The sequence below is a fragment of the Vidua macroura genome, chromosome Z, assembly GCF_024509145.1.
Source record: "Vidua macroura isolate BioBank_ID:100142 chromosome Z, ASM2450914v1, whole genome shotgun sequence".
Classification (NCBI taxonomy): Eukaryota; Metazoa; Chordata; class Aves; order Passeriformes; family Viduidae; genus Vidua; species Vidua macroura.
The window spans coordinates 8,624,772-8,643,832 of record NC_071611.1 but is presented as its reverse complement, the minus strand read 5'-3'; the positions used below and the strand labels follow the sequence as shown (position 1 = coordinate 8,643,832).

The following is a 19,061-nucleotide window of genomic DNA, read 5'->3' as shown; positions in this document are numbered from 1 at the left end:
GTGAACAGGTCACTACTGTAGGAAATTTTGGCTCAGGTCAGTTAAGTGAAAGGAGAGAACAGAAACTGAGTTCCTTTGGTGTTTCATGAGTCCTTCAACTACTGAGCAGTTATGCAGATGGAAGCACGATAGCATATTATCTTCACTTTTTCAAGAAAGGACTGATATCAGCTGAGATTTCTAAAATCCAAAATGGAGATGGGAATTGCATTCCACCCAAAGTGGAAAAAACCCATGTCCATGTGTTATTTATGAACTAGTAACTTAGAATCCTTCTTGTTATGCTGTTTTTGTGGCTCCCGCCTCCTTTCATATGTTATACAGACACTCTAGGAATCATATTTGAAGGTTACAATCTCTGCTAGCCTTTTGGGTACAGAATTCAGGAGCTGCAACTAACCAATGCAGAAATATCTACTTTGTGGCGCTGCTCATGAAGATACTAGAAATTACTGTGTTGAAATTAACTGTGAACTGAGTATGCAGCCCGAACCCACCCTACAAAACCTCTTTCATATACACTCTTCCAAGACCCACTGCTTCTTAGAAGCATGCTCCCTGGCTCTCTTCTCCTTACACCTCTGCTTAGACAGAGTGGCCAAAAGATGATAACTACAGGCCAACATGAACCATTCACCTGAGGGGTCACTAGCTGCGGATACTCACATGCATTTATTAAAATACTTCAGCTTTGAGGACAACAGTCCCAGCAGCAAAGACTTATTATACAAAAGATGCAGAGTCAAACTCTTTTCACACAAGCCTACAGATGTATTATTAACATTTATAAGTCGTGAAAACACAACCTTCACAACTCTATCCTCACAATCATATTTTTTAACTTTATCTTTCTAAGCTGCATGGAAGAGACACATTTTAAAAAAACTTGTACAACTGGCATCAGAATTTTTAACATACTAAAAAGAATTGAGCCAAAGATGATATCACAAAGTCCCTTATGCTTAAGGGAAAATGTTAAATCAATTAGCAATTGCCAGAATAAAGAAGCAACAATTTGATGTGTAAGTTCCTCACAAAAATAACAAACTTTCCATGTTCTTCTGAAAGTGGTTATATTATGCAACAAGAAAACTTCACCATATTCTCAGCTCTTTAATGTTACAAAAGCTTTATTAGCATACGCTTCAGAAATTATAATCAAAGGATTATATTCACTAGCCAGAACTTTGAAGAGTTTATAAACATACATGTACAGACTATGCCTTAGAGGGTTAATGTACTATTTTGAACTCAAGTATTGCAAATAGGAGTTAGCTTTGACACAAAATGTTCACACCCTCTGTAATAAATTCTTTTAACATACTTCATATTTCTTCCCATGTGAATGAGTGTCCTTGGAAGAATTATCTACTAGATAAAAGCTGAAGATGAAATCTAAGTCTAGACTTATTTAAAGGGGGTAGACACTGATCTTATAATCTGTGACAGTGGCTGATTAATGAGCTGCTCATGATTGCTGCAGGCCTCTCCAAACTGCAGGAGCAAATGATACTATAGGACTGGGAAGAATGTGCTATCTGGATACCACACCTTTGTTGAAACTTAAGAACTCACATTGACTCCTGCTACATTTATTCTAGCCTTGAACTACCATATGTACACGACCAGATACACGGTAACACATGTGCATACTGTGTTCTTCTGCAGCAGAATTTCTGTGCTACAGAACACACAGTAAGTATGCCCACTTGTAGCAGTCATGGTACGTGCTGTGTGGCATCCACTTTTTTGTTGATTGTAGTCTTGCATAAACAAATTCAAAACTTCCTGAAGCAGAATAGTAGTATCACATCCTGAGGGATTGATTTGGTCTTGCCTGACAGTCTGGATAATTTTATTTACATGTACACACTTACATACGCACCTACACATACACATGCATGCATATGACATGCCAGTATACACACACATATATTATAAAGCATAATGAACACTGTGCAAACACAGCACATTCTGCATAACTAGAGAAACTTATATTCAACTGTGTTCCAAGGTTGAAACAGAGCATGATTTAAATATATCATAAAAAAGGCATATTACCTAATCTTTAGTGATAACACAGTAATTTCTGATTACATCTTTCAAACAACTTTCAGGAAATTTTTCTGAACTTGACTAACTTTGCTTATAAAATACCAATGTTCTTAAAGTGAAAACAACCCATACAATTTTTTAAATTCCCTGCACATTTATGTCTGAGACTTAGAGGAAAGAAAACAGGAAAAAAGGACACAAATAGAAAAAAAAGTCATTTTAATCCCACAAAGAAGACAAGAGAAATTTTATTACCTTCAGCTGAAAACAACTCTTCTTTTGGTTTATCTGCTTGCCATTTTTCTTTTTCTCATTTTTGGAGATAGTTCTCTTTCTAGAAATGTGCAGAAAAATAACATCTTAACTACATCATCATGAACTTTATCACACCTTGAGTACACAGACTGTATCAGCCTCAGTAGAAAATTAAGCCCTACAGCTTTTCAGCAGTGCCATTATGTTAAAGAACAAGGCTAAAATTCCACAAATGAGACATGAAAGCACATCTTCCTCAATGCATACCACTCAAATGAACAACGATTTTTTTAAAAATACATTTCTTAAAATTGTAAATAAATCCCCTCTCTAATCTCAGCAGACATCTTTTCAGGGATTTTCTTGAATGAAAAAGGTGTAAGTAAAGACTATGCAGTAATAAATTAAGATTTCAATTACTCTTTTCACTTTGCTATGAGTTGGGTTTGGTATGTGAAGTGACACTAGTGCCAAAACCCCTTACTTTACTCCCTAAGTTTCCCAAAACCAGATTCCAAGTAGCATGATATTCTGCCCTCTCCTGTGGTGATCTCTTCAACAAATGTGACTATGATTAAATGCATCAAAGAGCAATGAATGAGTAAAATATGAAGCAATTGAGAATGATCCTGATGTTTACTATTCTAAATGTAGCTGGTTAAAAGCAGTTCTAGAAAAGCATTGACATGAACGCTGATGTAGGATTATGACTAATTGAACATAAACTGACAGAATTTCAATGACTGTAAATGTCATAAAAAGGTTCCATAGAAAACATCTCCAAAAGCACTTAACTGTATCATTACATAATCTTAGAATAAATAAAACACACCTTTTTTTCATTACAGATGAGCTGCTCAAAAGCATTGAACTGACTAGAGCCATGCAGATATTTAGTATACATAAATTCAGTAAACTGAATGTGAGTTACTTTATATTGAAAATATAAACAGTTTGCTACATTAAAGCCTAAAATTATATGTGTTATATAAAGTCACACATTAATTTCTGCATGAAACTGAGAATTTCTAGGCAATTCAGTAAATTGAACTTACAAATGTTGAGAAGTTATCAGCTGATAACTAATAATGGGTAACAGACCTACCTGTGATATAACTTCTCTATATCCAACTCAGTGAAGTGTAGAACTCACTATCCACTTGAGCTCAGCAGAAGCAGGAGAAAAGGCTGCTTATGTCTAGGGACCATGAGATAACCTTTCAGAAAACCAGTGGAGACCAGGGCTCACTCATCCATGAGGTATTATGGAGAAAAGCATGGCTTTACCAGGAACTGAGAGTTGAGCCTAAGTGCTTGAAGGAGGATTTGCCAGATCATACCTTTCATAAAGAAAAGTCAACCTTTTATATGAGCATTTTTCTTACAAATAACCCTCTCATGGAAGCAGAGTTCTAATACTACTATTAATTATGAGCACTGCAGCCATCATAACATGTCACTTAATAAATGAGATAGTAAGTGATTAACACATCTTTTGCTAAAATATTGTTCCTCCAGAACCAGTTCAACATCACTCTAAAGTACCTTTAAAAACTGTTCTACTGATACTCACTTTGTAATACTATTCAAACTGTTCACTTCAAAGATGGAACTCAAATTGCTATGATATGACACTATCTTCTCCTGAGAAAAGAAATGCAGAGACCACTGTGACAGTAAAATTATTTCCTGAGATCAAAACTACTAGTTAAAGGCATGAATCTACACAGTCATAGGCCACAGTATTTAAAGTTATTAGATGTTTTTAAATAAACATTCACAGAAGCTACTTAATCAGTGCTTGGTAGAAACAGAGGCAGCTCAATAACCAGAATGTATATCAAAGTTAAGCAACTGAAACCCATCAGCAAATGCTTAATATTTTTTCCTATTAACATAATTATTTTGTAGTCAGTAAAAATGAAAATGACATGTTAGCATTTCAGAAACATGAGAAAATGACCCTTTAGGCTTTATATAACTATCAAAACAAGTACCAATATTTTATTTGCAAATTATTGTGTAAGAAATGATTGAGTCAGCAAGTTTACCAGTCAACAAAGTGTGAGCTCTACCAGTCATAATCAATTTACATGTAATGATATGTCTAAATATGAATTTAAATGAGTTCTTGTCATTTCATGTTGATGAGCTGCTTTATCATCATAGATATGGACAGTGACCATAGCTAATGTTGCAGAAACAGCAAAGTGTGCACAAGTTTCATGAGCCAATGGTAACCCAACACAAATAAATTTGTTTTCATATAAAAAGACAGCCTTGGACTGCTAAGCCATGTTTATTTTACAGTCAAATTAACAAAAATACTTTCTACGAGGTTATTTCCAGACATTTGCTGTATATGCTGCATCCACTGCAAATACACAGTATGAATCACAAGTTTTCTTACCTTGAAACTTACTGCATTTCTCTTGCAATGCATGAAAAGAGCTCTGAGGCCAACACAAAATAAAGAACCTTTCAACATTTTCCCTGTTGTATATAAATATACATTCATACAACTTGCAAAAGGAATATTCTGGAGATTAAGATAATTCTAGGTTCTATTACAGCACATTGGTCATATCCCCACACAACCATCTTCAATACAATCATCAAAATTTAAAATAACTGGGGCAAATGAAATAAAGTTCCATTACAGTGCTGATCAGATGATATGTTGGAAAAATGCAAGACAAAGACAGGTTTAACATACAATAATGTATAATTAAAGGCTGGCCTTGAATATGTCTTCATTTAATACAATTAAATGAATATAATGGCAGCAACTTTATCAAAAGGACACCATTAAGTGCTAAAGTGAATTTCATTTTGCTTAGGATAGAGTAAGTAACATAAACAAAGCTCAGCATTTTCTAAATTATAATCCTTTTCATTTCCCCTAGCTTTATTAATAATATAGATATTCTGATAGAATACTCAAATATAATTTTTACTGATATACAGAATCATTTAAATGCATATTTGGTACAATTTCTTATTTTTGGTGTTCAGTAGTTGCTTTTGTTTTGATAAAATTATATAGCAGATTTATGCTTAACATCACAGATACATTTTGTCTATGTAAAGAATTACAGAGCTTTTTCAATCGTGGAATGGTATGTTTCATACATGTGAAATCTTAAAAATGCTGCATGAACCTGTGACTTTGGCATTACACAGATCAACCATCAGAAACTGTAATGAGCATGAGCTGACACCCATTTCTATCTTGGCTTCGTACAAGTATGGACACATTCAAAATGTTGTAATATCTGTATGATTTGCTGTTACTTTGGTGATTGTGATATTCCAGGTGCGGATGCAAAGTGCACCTTAATGGTCCTCATAGAAGTACTTTTATCCCCCTGTATTTTAAAGGCATCAGATTCTTTTATTCTCCCTTGTAGCGAGGAGGTCTCTTCTCCTTAAATGCAAGAAGGCCTTCAATTCTATCTTTTGTTGGGATAGTCTGCAATGAGCAGAGTAACAATTCATTATTGACACCAAAAACAATACCAAGAAAAATATTTTCATAAAATCTTAGTTCTTCAATGCCTCCAAGATACATCAGAAAAACTATAATACAACAGAAAAATTAAAACTATATAGTCAGATATAGGAATGTATCATACACTTCAAGGGCATGACAAAAGGCTGATGAACAATTTGGGTGGAGAAGGAGAGTACTTTTTCTCCAAACAGATGCATTTCAAAAATTCTGTAGGTTTTGAGGTTTGTTGTGGTATTTTTTTTGGCGGGGGGGGAGGGGGAGGGGGCATGGGTAGAGGGAGAGGAGAAAGTGGAGTTTGAGTTTCTTGGGGTTGGTTTTTTTTTGTTGGGTCAATTTTAGTTTTTTGGGTTTTTGAGAGGGGGGAAAAAGGTTAATAATCTGATTACCACATCTTAAATAAGAATATAATGCTAATGCTTCTAATTCCATCATAAAAATCTTGTCTCAAAATCCAAGAACATATAATCCCAAACACATCATTCTCATGTTTCACTGGCAAAGAGGTTTGTCTCAAATTTTTATTGGTTAGCACATATGCCATTAGTGCACGTGTTAATGAAGTGTCCTTTGTATTATTTCATGTTAAACCAAAACAAAGCAAAAGCAAGGCAGTCCTTGGACTGGCATGGTAGTGTATGACTGGATAGGTGTATGGATGGTACTGCTTCACTACTTTCACCCTAACAGTACTGGTACAGATGTCTCCTGAACTATACCTCCTCCCTTAAATTCCTTACAAAATCAGACCAAGTAGATGGAAATTTAAATAAAATGCCTAAAAGTTTGCAGAAGAAATCACAAAGCAATTTCTAGTTAAATTTCTGCATGTTTCATAACAGGCATCAATAAAGCCTGTTTTCTGTGTTTTCTTCATGTAATCATATTTACATACCTGAGCATAACAAGCTTCTTCAATTGCTAAACCTGTTACTAAGTCGACCTGAGGAAAAGAATACAATGGTTTTTACATATAATTTATAATATATAAATCACAGCTCACAGCTAACATAAATATTGTGTTTTTATATGCCACATACTAAAATACTTCTGCAAAATTCTTCTACACTACTTCAACATAGAAATGCTACGCTGACATATGGTAAGAGTGGTTATTTCTGTAACAGACTCCTGATTTAGCTATACAATTAGCATGCACTACACTCAAAAAATGTCTGCTCTTTACTATGAGTCATCTGTTTAGGTAAAAACCATTAGCTACCTGCACATTTAGAATAATTTCATTTACTACAGAGGAAAAGATGCACTGTACGACTATGTGAAACAATACAATTATGTAAAACAATTTCTGTAACAGTGTATCTTCAAAACGTCATATAAGAACAGGATAGCATGCCACAAAAAAACCACAAATTCAAGTTCACAAGGATTTAAAACAGAAAAATAAAGAGGACCATGTCTGTTCTGCATCATCATCATCATCATCATCATCATCATCATCATCATCATCAATTTTTAAAACATTTTGTTTCTTTGTGAGCTGTCCTGAATAGTTGAAAAGGCTGAATTTCTCCATCTGTCTTAAGCACCAGATGCTACAACATTCACTAGCTCTCCACTTGACTACTGGAAGGACTATGGCTATGCACCACAAGCAGTTTTCAAGGGAAGATAAGTTATAGCATAACTTATCAAAGGAACCCTGAAGAAATGTGTGAAATCTGTGCCATGGTAGTTTTGTAACAACATCTTGGATAACAATTTGGCTTGATTGGTTTTGATATAGTAGATCTTGTCTTCAGCCTCAAGACTGAACTAGAGATGATCATTCAGAGTCCATTTAACCCTATAATCCCTAATTCTATAAACACCATTATTTTGACCTTTCAATCCACTATATCTGGTAGTCAGATAACTTAGCTTGTAGCATTTTGAACCTTGGGTATTGAAATAAATCTCAAATTCCACCATTACTTGCTGTGGAAACCTAACATACTCTGTGCAATGGCATCTGAGTTTGATTCTCAGGCCACCACTTACTGGTGTTACGCTTTGCTGAGCTCACTAGTTGCTTTTGTGACTTTTAAGAAAAAAGGACAAATTCATCTTCTTGGATTCAGATGCTGCACATGGTATGATCCTCTTTCCCTTGTACCAGATTGAGCTACAAGGTGTCTTGGTGAAGAGCCTAACTTTAAAAATGAACAGACCTGCTGAACTCAGCATTAGGATATGTACACCTAAAGTAAAACACATATCCAGATAGGATTTTAAATGAGCTTTAGAGCTAGATCAATAGTGTGGCAATGGAGTCGCAATCCGAATCAAACATGAAGTCAGGTTCCAGGTACAATTTTAACACTGCTATTAAACTATTTAAAAAAAAAGAATATATCCTTCAGCCTTTAACTTTATTAGTTACTAAACACTGAGAGCTTGACAAACAGAGTATGACTTTTATCATCTTTCCCACCTGAGATTTGAAATACAATTTGTTCATAGTAATTTATGTTTACTTTTTACTATTAATAATTAGCAGAGTACACTAGTCTTGAAGTTACTAAGCATTGTTACAGAAATCAGCATCTCAGGAGTCTGAGATTTAAAAAATTACATTTCATTCTTTAGAAAGTTTTGACCAAATAGACTTTGAAAGACTACACAATGATATAATAAAAACAGTTCTAGAAAAAGAATTTCACCACATTACAACTGTTACCAACCTGACTTCCAGCCTACTGTCATGGACAGTACAGATCCTTACCTCCATTCCCTGATTGATAGCCAGTTTTGCAACTCTCATTGCTACTGGTCCCTAAAATGAGAGAAAAAGTTTATTGACATGTCATCAAAACCTGCAAGATTTGTAATTGAAGAGTCTGCTCATCAATAATCTTATATTAGGACCATCTAGACTTTGGACTTTTGTTAAATCTACAGTATTTACAGTATATACCCTATATTTTATCATTATAGCGGACACTTGCTTCTAAACTGATAGTTTGAATATTAAGAAAAACTAGAAGTATACTATTTTCAAATGAACCTAATTATTGTGTTTGATTTATGTTTCAAAGGTGCTGAGTGTGTCCACATTTGTCAAGCTTTACCAGTTTCCTTCAAAACAAGGATCAGAATGGCCACTTTAAGATACATCATTATAGGTCTTGGCAAGGTCCGTCCCATATCCCTACTATCGCACAATGGAGAAATGTGAAACTATGTATTCATGAAATAAAATTAACTGATGCAAGCTTTAAACCTACAGTATGCTATTGCAAAGCCTGCTCTGGTCAAGTGATGACACTCTCATGAGTGGCTGAGATCCCCAGTAAGCAGAGGGATTCCCACACTCGCCTCCAGTTTGCTGCAGCACTGCAAGAACATCTGTGGTAATCATCTCAGTCCTGTGCCTATCCGTCAGCATCAGCTTCTGGATATTCAGGCCTACTGATTTGGGAAAACCCAAAAGCTTATGGGGTAGTACTAATAAGAAGTTGTAACCATCAATCAACTTCCCAGAACCACTGTATGTTAAAATTTTTACTGTACTTTTAATTGTCATTCTATCAAGGTGCTCAAGACACAAATAACCACCAATAAATGCCATACCTAAGCTATAACATTTTACATTTCCAATGAAAATTTTTGGCTGTTACACTTGTGATCCAATAAACAAGTTCACTAATTATTTTCTTTTTCTGCCTCCTATGAATTTTCTACCCAGGAGCTTTTGCCTCTCTTCTGAGGAGTTCCACAGCAACAAAGTAATCTATTAAAATAATCGCTATACTAAAAAATAAAACCTGTATAATTTTTTTTCTTGTTTAGAAGTTGAAAGCCAGCACATATAATGAAAACATAGACCAGATCATGGCAAGATGAGGACCGATGGAGGTTTTTTCCTTCACTATGAAATAATTACCAAATAACACCATTCAATGCAAGAGAGAAAACTTCTGATTACTTGCTACATAATTAGCATGGCTTTTTGATACATATTTTTGTGACAGCTCTGTTTAATAAAGCTGCTTCTTTTTCTGTGTGATTATTTGGTAAAAGCTAAAAACCGAAATCAAAATAATTTGTTATACCTGAGGTAAGAATTCTCTTGCCAGAGCTAATGCTCTTCTGTATGCAGCATCCCCTGCTTCATTCTGTTCTACCACATGGCTAATCAATCCTATTGATTTTGCTTCCACACCATCTACAATGCGTGCAGAGAAGATTAGTTCTTTTGCCAATGACACTCCAATTGTGCGAGGTAATCTTTGTGTCCCTCCTAGAGTTTGTAAAAAGACAAAATGCAAATATTAGTTTCCCATGTATCTATACCACAAATGTAGATGCCTTGCTCATTTTAAGTATTTTCATTTTAAATTCCATAAACAATTACACAGACATACAGAAATTCAACTAGTACAAATACATTATTAAGTACCTTCTTCAGTTTTTCAGACTACATCTAAATTGAAATCAATTGACTGTTTCTTAAAAAGACATGTAAATAACTGACAATAGGTGCTATTAATAGAGATTCTGTTCTATTACAGACAAAGTTACTTTACTCGTGCCAAAAGCTGAACAAAATCTACTTGACAGTAATTAACATATCCAAACCCTCTGTTTCTTTTTAACACTATAAATTTTAATTATATGAATCCACTTTAATGATATAAACCACTTCCAAAGAATTATACTTAAAAAGAAAATATACCTGAACAAAACCTTAGGGACAATATTTACATGTAAACTAAACTAAAAGCACTACTAGACAAGGCCTCCCATATAATTGATGCAACCTTAAAGTGTGAATACAAAAACTAGGGAAGAACAAGGACAGGTGCAGATCAGGAGAGAAAAGCATCTAACTTTATAACAGTTAGCATTTCTTAGCACATTAAAAACTTCTTTGACAAAGTTATGAGCATTTTTAGAAGGTCAATAAGCAGTAACTACATTAACCAGAAATGAAGATTGCTTAGCTGGACTAACAATTAACTTTTGAGAACTAACAAACAATGAGAATGTGGGAATAATCATTATCAAAATGGAAGATGTAGATTCAAATCACTGAAGCACATGTTTATGAATTAAGACAGTGGAAATGGCCTTTATCCAGGAAAAAGGATTTTGAAAATCACAAAATCTACCATTTTGACATGAAACAAATACTTAATTTCTACAAAGTCTGTAAGCAAAAATTTCTTTCCAAATAGTTATTTCTGCAAGAGCATGCTAATATATTTAAATGTAAATATATGTACACATGCAAGAAGAATATTTATATTTGTTCAAAGTGGGGTGGTATAACACTGTGCAAATGTGTGTTCAACTAACAAAATATTTTAATTTCTACAACATAATGTGGACTAAACCACCAGTATTTTATTCAAATTATTCAGTTCTCTTACTGATCTTTCCTGAAAATTCTTTCAATGTATTATGTGATAAATAAACTGACTGGAAACAAACCAAAAGTTTTTGTGATTTAATGATTTAGCTTTCAACTAGTACTTTTCTGAAAAACAAGCTTCAGTACTACTGTATTCTTTTGTGTAAAATCAGAATTGCCTTTGAACACCTTATAAAATACAAAATTATAGATGGTTTGGAGGATTTCTTCCTTATTCCTTTCTAGAATAGTAGAAGATGATGGCCTATAACAAAAACCAAGTTACATTTTCCAGGCAAAAACTGGAGGAATGAAATAAGTTATTATAACAATTAAAATAAACTTTGCAGAACAAAAGCATTAGTAAATACAAATAATGTGATATTCTCTATGATCCTGCACTGCCTGAGAGGATTTTAGCAAGTCAGTCCTAATGGACAAGGGCAACAGATATTCAATAAATTCTGCTAATTCTGCTAATTTCTAAAGCTAAGCCAGTGATAGTGCTGGGGTAAAATTTCGCTACCCACACAATTTAGAGACATTTTTAAGAAAGGGGCAACAGATGCACATATATGAAAGTAACCCCATACTGAATCCCAAAAAACACTACAAACCCTGAAGCATAAGCCTTCTCTTCAGCCTTGGCTTGCCTCACTGGTGACATTCATGGAGAATGACTAAAGCTGTATCTATCAATTTTATACCAGACCAGCATGCCAGAAAAATGTGAGCTGTGTTTTCAAGAAACTCACTGTTTCTGATACTGAGCTGTTCCACCACCACCACCCCTACCAAACATTTATTGGGTTTTTTATTTAAACATTGAATGTCTTTTAATTTCTCATCCAAATAAGCTGTCACACTAATCAACATCTATTCTTATACACATTTTAAGCACACGTTGGAACATAGAAAATGTCTACCTTATTCTCCTTAAGAATATTTTAGTCACAAATTATTCTTTTCATGGCAGCCATGGAATCTAGAAATGCATCCGGTTTGGCTTTTGATTAAAGAAAACTATTTGTCCATCATAAGACCTGAAATCATATGATGCTGTGTTTACTGACTCTGCATCTTCTGCTTCTTTCTTGCACGTATTCCTAGTATTTTTCTTTCCTTAATTATCTGCCCCTTCCTTTACTGTTTTATCTCTTCTATTACTGCTTTACCAGGAAATGCTGAAAACAAAGTTTCATTGAGCAACAATATTTCATAACTTTGACCAAACAATGGATATGTTCAAGCATGAAATAGTGTTTATAGATTAAAAAAAAAACTGTTCTTGCCAGTGTCTTACACAATAATGATTAAAGAGCAAAAAAAAAAAAAAGAAAAAAAAGAAAAAAAAAAAAAAAAAAAAAAAAAAAAAAAAAAAAAAAAAAAAAGCAAGCAGACTATAGTTGTTTGGCTGCCTCCTACACTGAAAAGCCATTAAGCAGAGGAGCATACTCTTTGATTAATATTTACAGAACAGAAGCCAACAGTTCACTGCATTAATCATATATATTCAGTAGTAGGGGTAACAAACTTGCACACACAAAAGCTATAAGACCAAATTAATCAAATGCAAACAACACACTATAATACATCCAACACACTGAAGTTGCATCCATTTATGAAGAAAAGATGGAGTATGCCACAGATAGACGTTCTGTTTTGGTAATACACAAAGAACACATAGTGTCTGCCAACTATAATCAGAGCTAAAGGAAGTAACACCCAGTCTTCAAAGATGTTACTTAATCAAGGCATTTCATCTAAATGTAGTGCAGAATTTGATGGGAGAATACTTGTTTCATCTTCACAAATTTAATGACATGTTATTTCAAGGACTAGTGATCTGGTATTACTCACTGTGCTGATAAAAGTATTTAACATACAGTTGCAATGTAAATGTATTCTTACCTGAAATGTTATAGAGTCAATGTTGTAATAGTTGCAAATAGCATTTTTCGATACATTATTTCATATTTAAAATTTGTACTCTGAGAAGACACAGTAAACAAAGACTGCTAATTTCTGGTACAAAAACTATTAAAGAGTATTTTTTAGAATTTAACAAATAGTTGATTTTGTATGAATATTTATTTACTATGTGTAATTTATCATTTACAAAATATGTACACAACTGGTTTGAATTAAGGGAATTACGTGATAAATGCCCAAGAGTATATCCAACAAGATGAAGCAACCAGCTTACTGGAAATAGATTCATCATTCTGGCAGAGAATATCTACAGTCAGTAGTTTCTCATAGCTGATGGCACTGTCAAAACATATTGGAAAAAATCATGTTCTGACAAAAAAAAATTCCAAAATTTAATTCAGTAATAATCCTGTTTACTAAATCAAGTCTTCCTATCCTATCCTATCCTATCCTATCCTATCCTATCCTATCCTATCCTATCCTATCCTATCCTATCCTATCCATTGTTTGATTCACAGCAGATGAATTTAACTGACAGATTTCTAGCTTTCTTCTTTTAAAGAGTACTGTGCACATCTTATATTTTATTAATAATCACAGGTAATACCAAAGTCAGTCATCCACAAACCTTCTAATTAGAAGTAAAATGTATCCTTGTGATTTTTTGTAGAAAAACTCTAAGTAGATTTTTCAGTCTTCCATTGAAACTCATAAAAATATGGAATGCAGAAAACTACTGTTTATAATAGTGAATCGTTAACAATGTAAATCCATAAAAAACCTAATATGGATAAAATTATTATTTTAATATAACACTTTTCAGTCATGTTATGTCCTATTTTAAAAGTCTGTTACAAACATAGCTTCCACTTTTAAAGTACCTGCCATCTGTTGCTAAGTTAAGAAGTTTTTCAAAATACAAAACATGCTAAAGGTCTAAACACTGTACCTAGATAACATTTAACATCAATTTTCCAACAGACTACTTCCAAGATTAGGTCTCGATCCTGAGAAGTTGTATATGCTTTAGTTAATTTAAATCCAGGTATAAGTCTTTATGGGCTAAGGCATCTCCAGTTTTTTCTCAGAAGAAAACATGAAGAGCCCTTCTCCAGCACAAACCAGAGAACCAACTTACAACCAAAACCAGCTTAGACTGCGAAAGACATCCATAAAGATGCAAAAAGATGACAGGCTAAAAATGTGATGGAGAAGAAAAGAAACAAAACACTATTTCTGTAAGACGAAAAAAAGCACTGAAATGACAAAGAGCAGGTGGTAGGTAAGGCCACTCTTATATACGGCCATGTAAGTCTTTGTTTGGAAAAAGACTGGAGAACTGAGGAAAGACTGAGACAGTGGCCTGAGGCTGACTCAGAGGTTGCACCAGGGTCTGCAATAACTAAGGAAAGAAGTTTTTTGAGCAAAATTTCATAGTAGGCTGCCCAAAGGGCTCACACAAGTCTGGCTTGTCAGTCAAGCCAAAGAAAGCTCCACATGCATGTCAGACACAATCTCCCTAGCTGAGGTCCAAGAGGCAGGACAACTTGCTGTCTATGCCAGCGTGGCTGTGGCAAACCCCATCTCCAAAACAGCCCATTTAATTTGCAAATCAGTCCTTAACTGTCACAATCCGTTCTATTCATCTGCATCTGTGGATTGGTTTATTTAAAAACCTATCTGAAAAATACCTGCACCAAACCGCCATGCGTGGGTGGCTTGAAGATAACAGCTTAAATCAGAAGAATGCAGTACTTGGCTTGAAAATGTATGAATGCTTAAGATGCATGAGAGGAAGTGTAAATATACTTTAAGAATTCACTAGCAGTTAAATAATTACAGCTTTTGTACTGAAAGATGACATGATCATGTAAATTAGAAAAACTAATTTATTTTCGAAATAAGTAATTGTCTTGTAGATTGAGAAAATAGAAGATGGTTTCCTAGCAGATGGCTGCATACGTGAAATGGATGGAACCAAAGAAATGCATCTGGAACCCAAACTTTATAAAAAGGACTCCAAAAGGGATTCTGCACCTGGCGTAAGGAGCTCACTCCACATTTCACTCACAAACATGGTACAAACAACTCCACTGTCAGAAAAAACACTGTTTGAGAAGCACAGATCTGTGTTATTCCCCATGGACTGCCAGGACTTGCGGCTCCAAGCAAAGCTAATGCACACATTGACAACATTATTTGGTCTTAAACTGAAATTATTTGAGGGGAAAAAAAAAAAAAAAAAAAGAAATGCCAAAGACTGTTCATCTACTTATTAACTTTTACTTAAGAGTACACAAGTGCAACAAGCATGAGAACACAGTAAGACCATGTGCCTTCCTGTTACTCCATATAGGAGCTTGGTATTTTGTTTGATGATGCAATCAGTCACCTTAAACAAAATTCAGAAGTAGAAACACATTAAAACATAAGTCTTCATGCTGCAGATAGATATTAATGGCCCATAAGAAGGCATTTTCCAGTTTCAAAATTACACCCACAGATTTATGAAGTCATTACTCAGCTGTAACAACAGGTAGGAGGTTTAGACCAGTGCTGCACTGTATGATCATACTTCATAAATCATGTGGGATTTATGTGTAATATTAAGTAAGAACTTTTATTTAACTTGTATTTTAAACAAATAATTTTACTAGTCCATATTCTTATACTTTTCAATTGACTAGGATGGCTAAATTTCATTTAATATGAAAATCAAGACAAGAAAGAAACAGATGAGAAAAACTTTTATCACTACCTACAGCAAGTGAAAGAGAAAAATCAATTACCATGGTAGTATCCTATTTTGCTAAAATTTTTAATGAGATCACAGTGTGAAATTGGGTCAATTACTATAGTTTTCAGTGGATGGAACTGGAATGAATAAACAACAAGCAAAGCAAAAAACAGACTAATAAATCTGAAGTCTTCAACTGCTTAAAAGCAAGTGACTTGAACATTTTCCTCGCTTGAGTGCTCTTCTTACAGAAGTCTACCATTTTATTCTTCCACACAGCAAAGAAATCTCCTAAGCTGCCCAACCAATTCCTATTCCTTAACTCTATTCTTTCTCCCATCCTGACTACTATTAAATTAATCTGCTTTCACCTCTTCCAGAGTAATAGGTTTTTAAGAATTGATATCTGAAATTATTCATCCCTGAAATTCTGTGACTTGAGCAGCACTAAAGAAAGAAGAATTGGTAGCTAATATGATGGAAGCTCAGGGAAAATGGCAAAGTCAATGAGAAAGCAGGAGGACACAATCTCACCTGGTTCAGCTACCAAATCCCAAGAAGGTAGAGCACTCTCTCTACTGATAAATATATGCAAAATTAACTTGAACATACAAAGTGCATCTTCCATCTTAAGTTAAATATACTCCCAGCAGAGGAAGCATACACTACAGCAACAATGCAGCTAACCTAGTACTTAGGCTATAACCTAGTATCTACAACAATTTGGGGGTGGATTTGAAAACAGAGATTCTACAAGAAAACTGGCCAAATCCTTCAATACTGGCATGCATTAATATAGCAATATGCAATGCAAAAAGGAAACTCTTCCATAAATTGGAATATGAGATACATTAGTATCAACATTTCAGTTTAAAGCCAGTTCCTGTGCAACACTCCAATAAGCACAAACTGGTATTGTAACACTTTATTTTCTGGGACTACTCAAACATTTTTCCTTAACTTCAGCTCTTCCATCACCTTCTTCATATTTTTTAATTCTTGAAAAAAAACCCAAAAATCAATATGTGAGAGGAAATCAACAAAGAGACTAAATAAGCAATTATTCCGAGTCGTCATCTGTCAAAGGGTTACAACACTACAGGAATGAAATACATTAAGAAAATACCTTCTATGTTCCTCTTGCCTGCTGCTGTGACATACCAATACAGGACAGAAGTCACCGTATTTATGGTTTTAGCATGCAATGCAACATGTGCAATGGCAAGTCTTTCTCCCACTGATGAAGAAACTAGTGCTAATTATATTCTTCTGTCACCCAATCAAGCACATGTGAGTTGGATTTAATGGACCTTTATGGTTTTAAGGATCAACAAATTAGACACTAATTTTGCTTTCCTTACATCCTACATCCAAATTCCAGGAAGAAAGACATTAGGGGCTATATAGGCATGAGGTAACGAAGAAATGAACCCATACCAATAGCGAGAGCTAGAATAGCTGACCTGCATCTGTGGGGCCCTGCACTGCACTTATTAAAAAACTTAAAAATATATTTTAATTAACATAAGTCATTAAGAATAGTTTGTGTAAAAAACACAAAGTTTCAACAAGATAGGGAACGTCACTCATTTTTGACTAGCTGGCTTCATCCTGCTCTTCAGGCAGGACTGTTCTGAAGTGAGCAGAGCCCACTGCTGAACACTTTGTGCTTCTACTTGTGGCCACAGCCCAGCTGCTGGCTCCTAGTTTCTTGATCTCTCAGGGCACTCCTACATGCAGATCCTTTGACCCTCCTCTGGCAGCAATCCATCTGCTTGACTAAAGATTCAGTGCTAGAGCTCTCCCAAATCCTCAGCAGGTTAGGACCATTTTACTGGAGTCTGGAGACATCAAAAGCTATATTACTGCCTAAGTCCTTTAGAGAGCACATGGCATTTGAGCAAGAAACTAAAAAAAAAAATCTTTAAATAAAGGACATTTTTCTCTTGAAATCTGAAGAGAATCATGGAATCTTTAAGGAAAGAAAAAAAGACAAGCCTTGTAAGAGTCCATTAGCCTGCAAGGCCAGAAATTTGATGAGCAAGCTTGAACCCACATCACCTTCTTGGCCTCAGCCTCTTTTCTCTTTCTTTCTCAGATAAAATGGTATTTTTTAACAGACTTACTACTTTTGTTTCATTTTAAGCCTGTGATGTGTTTCACCCTAGTTACTGCCAGCCTTCTTCCCTATCCAGACTCAGTTGTAACATTTATTCTTCTTGGAAGTAGACCACTGAAACAGCTCAGAAATTGAAAGCATTTATCACACCTCCACTTTTAATCCTAGGCAAACGGGATTGTATCTTACATGCATATGTAATTGAAGGTCATCCAGAGAGCTGTAGGTGTTTTGTGGAGCTATCTGGTGAAATACCAAAAGTAATATAAGCATGCAATGTGTTAGCATGCCTTTTTACGTTACAAAACATAAATATGATTTGAGACAGTCTACTTAGCTCTCTCAGTCTCTCTCATCTATTTCCTTGTCATACGTCTCTATTTCTTTAGGTGTTTTTAAGATTCTAAAACAACATTTCTGGTGAAACAAAAAACCAAAAAATTAATCTGAAACAAAACATTATAGTTTTGCAACTGTTTTCAGTTGATAATTAAGTGCAGGCATTGATCTGAACCCTCCAAATGTTAATAGTCCCACCTACACCTGAAAAAACTTACTAAAGCAAATTCATCCCTCCCTTCTAGCCTGTTGCTTGTATTCAAGCTACGTACTATTCATACCAGTGAGAACTTGTGTGAAGAAAATCCTGGTTGTTTGAACAGACAAAAATAAAATATAATTAATAAAAATGAGACCATTAATGTGGCAGTGATCTTACATGGTACTCACACTGAATGTGTGGAGTATCCTTGAACAGAAGCAATTTGAATTGTTTTCGACAGATAATTCCCCAGCCCTGGTAATAAGTACATCCTCTCCTTATTGGTTCATAACAGAACAGAGGGCTAGGTGCAGCTGTGAGCTCAGGCTGCTACGTTTGAATCCCACAGTCTCGCCCACCTTTGACTAAACACCATCATGATCCCCTACAATACTCTGGCTGAGGCCCTTAAATGTGAGAGCAATGGTGTTTTCTTGCAAACATGCTGAATGGGAAAGAAACAACTACTTCCCCCTCAAAAATTAAGAAACGTTTTCTGCAAATACAAACTACATACAGCTGATGCTCAAGGCACACAGAAAAGAAAGCAGGGTA

At 34.8% G+C, this 19,061-nt stretch overlaps 1 protein-coding gene and 1 long non-coding RNA gene across 3 annotated transcripts in view; one reads left to right on the top strand and one right to left on the bottom strand.

Annotated features, from left to right (window-relative positions):
* LOC128821545 (uncharacterized) overlaps positions 1 to 9,535 on the top strand; it is a 65,932-nt gene extending 56,397 nt beyond the window's left edge. Inside the window, exon 4 of the long non-coding RNA XR_008441149.1 lies at positions 8,860 to 9,535. This is a non-coding gene — a long non-coding RNA (uncharacterized LOC128821545). The remainder of the gene's footprint in view (positions 1 to 8,859) is intronic.
* AUH (AU RNA binding methylglutaconyl-CoA hydratase) overlaps positions 4,591 to 19,061 on the bottom strand; it is a 119,598-nt gene continuing 105,127 nt past the window's right edge. For both annotated transcript variants that reach the window (XM_054002694.1, XM_054002695.1), the window contains 4 exons: positions 9,877 to 10,064; positions 8,547 to 8,597; positions 6,717 to 6,764; positions 4,591 to 5,782 (listed from right to left, as the gene is read on the bottom strand). In XM_054002694.1, coding sequence (XP_053858669.1) covers positions 5,705 to 5,782; positions 6,717 to 6,764; positions 8,547 to 8,597; positions 9,877 to 10,064 — 365 coding nt within the window. In that variant the 3' untranslated portion in view covers positions 4,591 to 5,704. The remainder of the gene's footprint in view (positions 5,783 to 6,716; positions 6,765 to 8,546; positions 8,598 to 9,876; positions 10,065 to 19,061) is intronic.